Source organism: Peromyscus eremicus, chromosome 1, assembly GCF_949786415.1.
Source record: "Peromyscus eremicus chromosome 1, PerEre_H2_v1, whole genome shotgun sequence".
Classification (NCBI taxonomy): Eukaryota; Metazoa; Chordata; class Mammalia; order Rodentia; family Cricetidae; genus Peromyscus; species Peromyscus eremicus.
The window spans coordinates 112,218,152-112,230,342 of NC_081416.1; the positions used below are offsets into that span (position 1 = coordinate 112,218,152).

The 12,191-nt window shown below is 34.5% G+C and overlaps 1 protein-coding gene across 1 annotated transcript in view; it reads right to left on the minus strand.

The window, feature by feature from the left end:
• Positions 1 to 12,191, minus strand: part of Nox4 (NADPH oxidase 4) — a 136,064-nt gene that overhangs the window by 12,879 nt on the left and 110,994 nt on the right. Inside the window, exons 14-17 of the mRNA XM_059271833.1 lie at positions 8,819 to 8,938; positions 6,108 to 6,216; positions 3,463 to 3,531; positions 2,136 to 2,236 (exon numbers count right to left, since the gene is read on the minus strand). Coding sequence (XP_059127816.1) covers positions 2,136 to 2,236; positions 3,463 to 3,531; positions 6,108 to 6,216; positions 8,819 to 8,938 — 399 coding nt within the window. The remainder of the gene's footprint in view (positions 1 to 2,135; positions 2,237 to 3,462; positions 3,532 to 6,107; positions 6,217 to 8,818; positions 8,939 to 12,191) is intronic.

The window sequence follows — 12,191 nt, forward strand, 5'->3', positions numbered from 1 at the left end:
TAACCTCTGTATATATCAAAATGCATTTTTAAAATTATAAAATTTTCATCTGCATTCATATACCAAATAATGGAATTTCAAAAAAATCACGCATATGACTGTTGTCCCATAACATAGAGACAAAATAAAAAATTCTTGATGATTAAAATTATTGTGTATGATATATAATACTTGATGATAAATGACCATGTTGCTAGTAGGGTTATATATATTTTTTATACTACACATTTTGTTATTGTAGAGTGTATTCCTTTTGCTTTCTTTAAAAAGGGAGTTACTGTAAAACTGCAGCAGCCTCAGAAATGTCTAGTTTACTAAGACTTTTAGCTACATTATTTTCTCTTGTGCTTCATTTAAACTTATATTGCTTTATTCATAATAGCACTGGGAACACTGGACTCTATGTCTATCTAAACACATGTATAGATAAACTTATATAGAGATCTGGAGATAATGTCACATATTATAATATGTTTTTTTGCTTAAATACCCTCTCTATATAAAAATGTATTATTAAAATTATAAATTATTCAACTACATTCATGCACCACATAAGGACATTTCAATCAAAGATTAATCAAACACATGATTGTGGTCACATGACATGAAAACAGAATTAAATTTCCCCTCACCTAATGATACTATAGCATCATTAATACATAAGTACAGCACATTGTTCATGAGTCTGTGCTCAATTTGATACAGTTTGACTGTTCTTTGAACCATATAATAATAATACTATTAATAATTATAATATTATCATGAGATAATAAAAATTAATAATAATGTATAGTAATATATAAGTATGCATTACACGATGCTTTCACAAGGATGAACATCCCCAGTGATACACATCTCCAAAAATGTCTACATCACTAATTGAATGTACATATTAGTTACCACAAGGAAAAATATTAGCCAACGAACTAGCTGTTCCTAAGGTTCTTTAAAAACAAAATTACAATTTATATGCCTACTTGATACAGAAGTGATATTAATTTAGCAATGAAGGTATAACTTTTTCAATTATAAAAATAAGTAGGATTCTGAGAGAATTCAATGGGTTAATGAATTAAACAGCAATTCAAATTAGAGAGGAAATATTGTACAATGTCCAAATGCTAGCTAAGAGTTTATGCAAGCACTATTTTTTTCAACCAAGGAGTTAATATATTTCTATTCCAGCATATATGTTTAAAGTAATTAATAAAGCCGGGCAGTGGTGGCACACGCCTTTAATCCCAGCACTCGGGAGGCAGAGCCAGGCGGATCTCTGTGAGTTCGAGGCCAGCCTGGGCTACCAAGTGAGTCCCAGGAAAGGTGCAAAGCTACACAGAGAAACACTGTCTCGAAAAACCAAAAAAAATATATATAAAGTAATTAATAATGAAATGTCCACATCTGCAAAATGTTTAGTACAACTTATGAAAGATCAGAAAACTAAACTCATGTTATAAACTTAGATGTTCATGGGCAAAGTTTTCGAAAGTATTTTCCGTAGTTTATGGTTACTGCATTTCACTATGGTAAATTCAGTGATGACCCATGGACTGGTTTGTCTGCTCCAATGTAAATACCTTTCCTTTCACAGTTAGTTCTTCAGATCACAGACACATCTATAACATTATGATTCTTGATAAAACTACAGCTTGTAGGAAGGAAAAATGCATTTGGAAATAATTCTTGTTTGAATAGTTAACCTTAAAATAAAATCTTTGAAAAAAACTTCAGTCTGATAGTTAAGTACAAAAATGTAATTTCTGAATGTAACTATTGTTAGGTGTATTGATGACGTTCCCTTGTTCACCAAAATGACATTGAAAATCTTTTACCCTGATTGTTTGAAATACACCATGAAATTAAATATTCAAGTTAAAGTGAGCACACAGATCTAAAAGTAGGTCGGTGAATCTAATTCACCAACAATTTCTAAATTAATTTTTAATTATTCAGTATTCCCAGCTTTTAGGGTGGTAACTATCTTACGTCATCTTTTGATTGAAACTGAATGTTCAAATGACTTTGTAATTTGTAAACACAGTGGCAATTCATCTTTAAACATTTCATGGGATGGGCCAGGAATATTTTAATTTGATCTTCAGTCACATGTCAATTTTATGAGGTACATTACTTACCCTCTGTTACATTTTGCTATTTCGTCAAATAAAAGCTTCCACCGAGGGCGTCCAATAAAAAGCCTAGAATTCAGTGTGTGATATTTTTCTCCAATTATCTTCTGTCAAAAAAGAAGCACATGTTTTATAAGACATAGCTTTGGATAAATGGCGCATTTCTCTTACATGATTTCACATAGCCTATATCTGCCATCCAAATTCCTATGACAAAAGGTAAGAAATAGAAATCTGTGAAGTACAATTATTTCAAAATGTCACTTTCATTTTCTTCTCCTTTAAAATTCAGTATCCTTTTGAATGTCATTTTTACAAATTGCTGACATACCTAGATCTTAGTTATTTGCTTCATTTTTAATAAATTTAAAGTAAGATAAAGAACAAATTCCAGTTCATCACATTCCTTTTGAATAGGCTCAAAATGAAATGTCACTGCCATATGTTTGTACCTAAGTATCGTTGTCATATTCTACTCATTACATGAGTAAATTAACACAAACTGTTATCACAAATTGAGGGAAATAACTCCAGACAAGACATCCCAAGACAGCAGAGTTCTAAATCTCTACCCTATCAACCAATGATGGTTAATGGGATCATTCTTGCAAAGAATAAACACTGCTTCTTAATTGACAGTGAACAATCAGAGGGAAATCACAAACACACACACACACACACACACACACACACACACACACACACAGAGAGGTTTTTTTTTTTTTTTTGTAAATCTGGAAAAACAAGATTTACACCATTATACACCAAGATTCCCCACATTATACAGCTACTTGCTATTTTCAAACATTAGTTTGTTTCACATCAAAATATAGAGACTAATAGCAGACATTGTACCAATTAGTTGAGACGACACAAAATGATGTAAGGAAAATCCTCAGCATAGTCGCTCTTATAGTAAACAATGCATGGTGGCTCTGTTTCTATGTCAGATTCCTCTGGGATGGACTAAGTTTAATTAGGTATGACTTAATCTTTTCTCACCATAGCAAACCTTCCCTCTCTAGAAAAAGGATGGCAAGGTTGGTCACTTATTGCATGATGTCTCCCTAGAGACAGAGAACTTGAAATAACCCCAAGAGGAGAGATGGAATCAAAAGGTTTGCTTCAGCGTGCTGTGTGGAGAACTGAAAGGCACAACAGGGTTGACTTCCAGGACAAGCTACGAGGTTCCTGGACAGATTCCAACAGAGGCTTTCTTTTAGGAAACCTCTGCTCAGACCTCCTGCAGAAATTGTCTTCCAGCACAGCTCTTCTAGTAAATCTTCTGTTATCAAGGGGCTCACTGAATTAACAAGCACATCCAGCCACATACCTGTATTCCATCTGTTTGACTGAGGTACAGCTGGATGTTCACATAGTCAGGTCTGTTTTCTTGCCAAAACTGATAAAACATAAAACTGAATAGACTCATTTAAGTTCTTTCCAAGTAGTCAGTTTCTACCTAGCATATGTGACTCTATAACACAATAGATAATTTGGCTTATCATAGTAAATATAATAAAATACAAGTAGGCATGGAGTTGATAGGTGATTAATAAATACACAGACACACAGATGACAGGTGATAGGTTCTTACATTCCTAACTTGCTCTGATCTACTGCTGATATTTAGGCATGATGATGATGATGATGATGGTGGTGGTGGTGGTGGTGGAAGAAAACAATCATCTACACTTAAAGACACATTATAAACCATGCTAACCACTATCTTATTCCTATAAGTCCTTCATTTTATTCTCTACAAGGCCTTACATTTTAACCCATGCCTTCATTCAGCAAAAACCCGTAATTTTCATTAAAAAAGACAATAGGGATATAGAATATTCATGAAAGGAAAACAAACCTGAAGAACAAAACGTAAACCTGTACCCATGCTTTACACTCATTCACTGCTGACTTTCCTCAAGTAAAACTGTATGAGGCAAGAGACACACTGTCAAAGAAGTCATCTAGAAAAAGTGAAACACCAGCTTTCCTTTTCCTCTCTCACCTGGAAACTATTATTCAACATTAACTAACTACAAAGTGAACTATTCCAAGTACCTCATGTAAATGGTGCCATAACTTATTCATCCCTTCACATGTGGCTTCCGTTACTTCAATTATCAGAGTATTTCTAAGGTTCACCCAAGTTTTAGAATGTGTGGGAATTCTCTAATTTTTCAGGTTAAATAATTTTAGTGTATAAATACACTGCATTTTGTTTTCCCATCAGGCATATATGAGATGTTTGCATATTTGGAATATTGTGAATAATGTTTCTAAGACCACTTTGTAAGAGTCTACATCTTCAATAATCCTAGATTTGTATTTAAAACTCTTTTTTCTAAAATAAAGTCTGCTTTGCCTAGAGTACCACAGGCACCCACACATACATGAATACAGATGCATGTATACAACACGTGCACACACACCCCTACTTATGCACACATGTACACAACTCTGCTGCTGCATCTCTTGCCTTTTCTTATGTTAAAGACCTCCCTCCTCTTCTTCTATTACATTAAGCATATGACTGAATCACAGCACTTCCTGGAATGTTGGGTTCCCTGTCTTGACTTTGTCACCAAGATTCTTGACTAGTCTGTACCCTAAGAGCACTTGGTTTGGTGGACACTCTTAAACACACTCCTTAAATAAACAGACCCTCTGTCAGCAACATTGATATGCTTCTAATTTCCTTTTTTTTTTGGCCCAAATTGAAATCACAGAATTAGAGAATCCTGCATATTACTGGTTTAGATGTCTATCCTACTAGTGATACAAGAAAGATAAAAAGCTTGGCTTTATTTTGTTACCTGATAGATCTTTAGCTCCTAAGACAGATCCTATTCACAGCTGACAGTTAATGATATTTGCTGGATAATATCAAGACTGACTCCATGAAGAAAAACATATTGCAATGAAGCATGTGAATGATAATCAGTGAAGAACTTTTTACAGTTACAAAGAGGCCCGAATTAAGGAATTGATAAGTAAGTCAGTAACAGGGAGAAATGGAATTCTCCACATCAGTAAAGACAATACATTGATTCTATGATCACTCAGAAAAACAACATTTAAGATGTAGCAATAAGCCGGGCAGTGGTGGCGCACGCCTTTAATCCCAGGACTTGGGAGGCAGAGCCAGGCAGATCTCTGTGAGTTTGAGGCCAGCCTGGTCTACAGAATAAGATCTAGGAAAGGCACAAAGCCACACAGAGAAACCCTGTCTCAAAAACAAAAACAAAACAAAAACAAACAAAAAAACAAAAAACAAAAAAGATGTAGCAGTAAGTTTTAAAATAATTTGAAGAAAAATATAAATAATATGCTAGAATTTTCATAATTATAGTGACATAGACTTGGTAGGCAAATTAGCAAGATAGGTAAATTAACAAGAGAGATTTAACTTTACTCAATAGATCTGAAGTATTTGTAGCAAGTATTTCACATGTGTAATACTGATAGAAGCTTTACTTATACAATTTGAATAAATATAGGTATAAATGAATGCAAAGTCTTACTGGTGGGACAGGTGAAAAATGCACATTATTTCTGAGTAGGAAATGAAGAAACTGACTTTTAATAGTGTATAGTGGATCAAGAAACCTGCTGACTATAATATTAAAACAAGCACATGGGACAAATTTATTATAACTGAGCTTAGAAGATGCTGTAGTGTCTCTGATGGTCCTTTCATCTCCTTTCATCACTTCTAGCTATGTGCATGTACAACTATGTTGAGTGTTTTATGTTAAAATGCAGAAATTCATGTTAAGGTATGTCATAGAAAGACACATATTAATAAACATTCACATCTGAGAAGATGTCAATCTGTTTTTATTAGATGTTACCTCTGGTTTTAGATTTAAGAGATCTTTTTATTCTACAGTAAGCATTTCTTGCTTTAAAATATAAAAATAAATACTGTTTAGAAAATGACATAACTAAAAATAATAACCATCCTGATATTACCTTATTATGTAACATACAGAGTAAGTCTGCAAACCACTGGAATGATTGAATGTCTCTGCACACCCAGATAAAGTACAGTCTTCTTAGCTTGTACGGCTTCCAGTCATCCCTTTAAAATCAATAGAGTGAAGCTGTGACTGGTACTGCATAAACAATACAAAATTCACACATTCTTGAAGAGTTTCATTCACAAGCAACCAACAGGGAGCAAACAAACACACCCCAAACCCAGCTACTTCCAAGTCAGTATGTTATACCATTCTTACTGTTACTGTCAGTTATGGTAAACAATACATTGACTTACAATGTCACCAACTGCTAAATTTGTCAGTATTATATACCCATCACCTGTTTCCACTTCAAGACCAGAAATTGAACTCTTGGATCAGAAGAACATTGGCTCATGAGTCCCAGAAAAACAAGTTCTCCGTTCCAGTGAACTGTATCATGGTGCAGGGATCAAAAGGTCATTCCATTTGGACTTTTAGGCAAAACCATTCCAAAAACTTGGTTGTTTATCCCTTTCATAATAATCATTTAATAAAGATTTCACAACCACACACTATGTAATACATTCCAGTCACTTTCAATTCCAAGTCTGGATGCCTACTTATGACTATGAAGCAGACTTGAGGTTAAGAAAATGTTCCATTTTTCATAATACTAAGTATCAAAATAACTTGTAATGTGTTGTCAGAAACAAATGATTTCTGGATTGAAACATGCTTAATTTTGTAAGAGTCTCCAACATGTCCCCAAATCACATCTTATATAATATTTGAAAATGAAATAAAATATTATTCAAAAATAGCTTTCACTTATATTATGAGTTTTGGTCTAGATGTGTAGCCCAAGTTTATCTATCTTGAATTCTTGACCCTCCTAACTAAGCCAAAGGAGTATTGCTGCTGCTGCTTCTCCTCCTTCTCCTCCTCTTCTTCTTCCACTTTTTCTCTGGAAAGAAGGCTGAGTCAGGAGACACCAGCCAGACACCCAAAGAGCAACTGTAATGGGACACAGGTAAAGCCAGGGAACATGTGTCAATACATAGATTAATAGTTATGAGCTAATTTAAGATATAAGAGCTAGCTAGCAAAAGGCTTGAGCCATGGCCATGCAGTTATAATTAATATAAGCCTCTGTGTGTTTACTTGGAGAACTCAAGTGGAGGAGATTTGTCCAGACAGCCAGCAGGCTGGGACACAGGAAATCTTCCAACTACAGGATTGGAACATGCTTATTTTTGTAAGAGTCTCCAACATGTCCCCAAATCACATCTTGTATAATATTTGAAAATAAAATAAAATATTATTCAAAAATAGCTTTCATTTATATTATGTGTTTTGGTCTAGCTATGTAGCCCAAGTTTATCTATCTTGAATTCTTGACCCTCCTAACTAAGCCAAAGGAGTATTGCTGCTGCAGCTGCTGCTGCTGCTTCTCCCTTTCCTCTGCTTCCTCATCTTTTTTAAATATTCCCTCACACATTTTAATGTGAATTTTGTCTAGTTGAGATGTTAATGGAAGCGAGCTGGAAGCACCTTTTTGCTGTCACTTTCTGTTTTTATGGTGATGAATTAACCTTTGTTTATAATCCTGGAACTAAAATACTGAGAGTATTTCCTAGTTGGGCAATCTCAACTTTGACATTTATTTTCTTCAGTCTGTTCCAAATTTGCTAATAAATGAAGGGATGAGGTGATGATATGTTCATCATCTCATAAAAGCTTTTCCTTATCATACTCCTATAATTACCCAGACATTTGTTTTTATACTCTATTCAACTTTTTTTGGCTTGTAAGTTTTCTTTTATTAATTTCTTTCAAACATGTATATTTAATGCATTTTGGTCACTCTCCTCCCAATCCTATCCTCTCTCCCTCCATCACTATCAACTCTCCTTACTTTCTTATCAGTCCTTTACCCAGATTCATGGCTTTTGGTTTCGATCTGTGACCCATTTAATTTAACCAGGGCCATTTGTGCGACCACAGGATTGAACTACCCATTGGAGCCTGACAATGACTCTCTCTCTCCCTGAGTCTATCAGTAGCATGCAGTTTGGCAATGAAGGGTAGGACCACCAGAGCCCCTCCTTCATCCACACCTTACTATTGATGTACTCATTTTTCTGCAGACTCAGAGAGGCATAATTGCAATTTTGTATTATCTAGAAGAAGACATTTCAATCCTTGACTCTATAATCTGTTTTCTTTCTGCCTCCCTCTTCTAAAATACTGATTCTTAGTTTTTCTTTGTGTTTGATATTTTCAGAAATAATTCACTGTATCAATTTTTTACTTTATTTTAAGCTGCCCTAATTAAATGTGAACTTTCCAACAGCAGAGCCTACGTTTTCATTCATTGTTTCATCCCCAGTAACTCTAAGATTAATTGGCAGAAGGGCACCCCAAAATAACTGTTGACCAAATGAATGAACAGTGGTACCACCCTGAGGTCAAGAAAGAGGTCTGGGGGTGAGTAACTCTTAATAAGAAAAGAAGATGGATTTCTTTTTACAGGGAGCATGCTGGGAGCTACAGACCATGTACTGAGAGTTACTGAATTTTTCCCTTCACTAATTAGGAAATGGAATTTCTTGGATAGTGAGTGGGAAAACTCTCTAAAAAATGACTTTCTATGTAAAGTAGAACTGTTAGAATATTGGCATTTCTCCATTTATAGTAATAAAATAAATCAAAGTGACATACAGCAGAGTGTTTAGTATCGATGCGAATGGAGTGACCCCAATGCCTCCGGCCACACAGAGGCTAACTTCATAGTTCAGCGACTCCTCAAATGGACTTCCAAATGGACCATCAACGTACAACCTAGGGAAAAGGCAGACAAAGGTTGGAAAAAAGAAAATAAATTAATTTTCTATAACATTTACCATTCATGCTGAATCCAAATTCTATGTATTATAATGGCTCGGGCCTTATTTCATTGTTTTTTATAGTGACAAGTCCAAAAGAATAAGCAATCTGTTTTGAACTACTGGTAGTAAAACAAGAACTTCCTTCCACTTCTAAACTAACTGAAAGTTTAGGAAAGTGTAGGAAAATCTATTCTGCGTAAGTAGTGATCAGTTAAAGCTCTGGTCATATTTCATTGTGATAACTGACAAAATGAAAATACTGGTGTATTCACTATGTTGAAACTGAATAGTGTATCCTTCAGTAGCAAATACTCCACCAGACATATTTACTCACATATACACTATGGGGACAGAAAATCACAGGAGGAAGGAGAAGAATCTAGCATTGTTCCTTCTGTTGCTCTAGTTAAATTAATAAATACAGGAAATAATGAAGAAATCACAATATAAATTGTGGTTCCTTGGTGAGTGCTTATATAAGTGTGTGTGTGTGTGTGTGTGTGTGTGTGTGTGTGTGTGTAACTATCCTTAAACTGCAAACAGCAATCATGAATTGTCTACTTAGTATCCATCCTTCTTTTCTTAATAACAGAACATTAATTTTATTCAGGGAAGCAAATGTCCAGTCAAAACACTGCATTTCTCAAATTCCATTCATCTGTTTTGACTGTTTGGTTATTTTGGCAGATGTGGTACAACTGAATTTGGAACTGGAAAGGCTCCTTATGAGAAGTTGTCTCACTTGGGTGCTGGGACTCTTCCATTTCACCTTGCCTTCTGTATCCTCAATGTCTGAAAGGTTCACTTTTATGGTCAAAAGAGTTATCTGTGATGATTATAAAATGACCATACTTTTATGGTTTGTATCATTTCAGACATCTAGATAGGAAAAAAAGATAGACCCTATGTATATGAGACACTACCATTTTATAACTTTTTTCCATTATTTATCTTTTCAAGTAGTATACCTGTATAGAAAGTTGTCTACATATCATTTATATTTGGGGGCCATTTAAATAAACGGCCACCTAAGACTATCACTTGTGGAGTAAATGGTTAGGTGTCTGTCAAATTATGTAAAAATCAATTCATTAATAAGCATTTCTTAGAAATCTGGGCTTCACAGTACATACTCATTACTTATATTTGATGTTGCTTTTAAGTTTCCCACAAATGGCTTTATTTTCCAGGTATCTGTGAGTGTTTTGGGTCATATGACTAGTTCTAGATACAAGCAATTTGTTATTTCTGTGACAAGCATATGTTGTTTCCTATCTTTGGTAACTAAAAACCATGTGTTGGCCCAGAAATGAGAAACAGACTGAATCTCTACATTGTTGCTTGAAGGATGCCATCTTAGAGATTCATCCGCAGAGGATGCTGCATCACACTGCACCACAATGCTGTGCTATTCCAAGGTTAACTGTTCACACTGACAGAACTTAGGCCACCCTAGGAAATACAAGTGTGTTATCCTGCAAGAAAACTTGCTAATGTTGCTTTTGAAAAATACTGTATCTAGTAAAGGAAGAAATGAAAACCCCTTTTTACCTAAAGAAACAATCACCAAAGTTGATATGCCTAATGTAGGAAGACACTCTACTACTAAATACCTTACCTAATTACATATGTACAATTCTTATTTTATTTAACGCACATCTTACATTTAGTCAACAAACATGAACTCTGTGTGATTATGTGTATGATGATGTTGTTTTTGATTCAAGACCAACAATGACTTGAGACTCACCCTATAAATTTTTGCATCTCCATTTGAATGACACATAAAATGAGTTAGATAACAAATAAATTAATTGAATGCACTGATATTTTAAAAGAGATGTTCTTTGCAAACTTCAGCAATAATATTTATACTTTATTTTATCAACAAATAAGTGAGAGGAATCATGAAAAGGACCTTTTTGCTAATTGTCTGCTTCCAAAACAACACATCCTCCTCCCTGCCCACAGCTATTCTCTGGTGTTTTGTAACAGCTTTGAACATGAACACTAGAACTTGAAGTTCCAGTCATTTACTAGGAATGAGATCACAAATGAGCTACTTGACCTCACTAAAATTTATTTCCTTCATCTATGAAAGAGACAAGATGTGATGACACAGAGAAAACCTGTTAGGAATTGTAGAATCCAACACAAACATCAGGGATAGTTTCTACTTATGATATCAGTGTATAGTATGCTATTGGGATGAGGCACAGCATAAACAGAAGAAATGGACTAAGCTCAAAACAAGACAGGGATAGTAGGGACTTGCTATGATGGATCTCTGAGAATCAGTAGCTTCTCATTCGAAACACTTTTAACAATTTGTTATAAATTGATATATTTAATCATAAGTCATACATATAAATGAGGTCCCATGTAATATTCTGAAACCTGAATTTAGTATGAAATATTTTAATTGGCTTAGTCATATATAATTCAAATGTTTATGGTTTTACTGCTGTGAATATATTCAGAATCCTTTATATTATCTTTAAAAGTATATAGCACCCATTACCTTCTGTTACCTGACTGCACAGCAGCACAGAAGAACCTTTGACCCTTAACTGTAAGTTAGTATCCAATGCTAAGTCTCCCACCATTATACACACTACACACAGTGCCCAACCAATGGTCAAGGGAAAGGATGATTACACAATCACTAGTAACTGGTGACCTGATGAGACCTAGTTTTTTAATGAGAGGTAGAAAGAGACAAAATAACTTAAATCTAATTTTTTACATGTTAACTTGATTAATGTGCAAAATATCTTGGCTTTCATTTATTAATAGTAGTGGCCTTTAGTACCTAGATTTTACCACTATCATATATGTGACAAGATTATAGAGATTAAATGCAAGTGTTCACTTCTACAAAACTGCAATTGAGATATGGATTTATTTTTAAAATTCAGTTGATGAGTGATGAAACGTTGTATTATGAAGGACAGCATATGTAAGAGAAGGAGCCATATATTTCCATGGCTCACCCCAAACTACATCTGCATACTCTACATTTTACTAAATGTTTTCCTTTAAATAGTTCCCACTCATATTTCCTAAATTGTTTTGGTTGTTTGTCAAGATGGAGCTGATTAAACAGTTATTTGAGGTAGTTCTCAAAAGTCTTCTCTCCAGGCACTTGCTGTTGCCTCTCTAGATCAGACCGATATTACAGCAAATTAACGATGAATTGCCTTTGA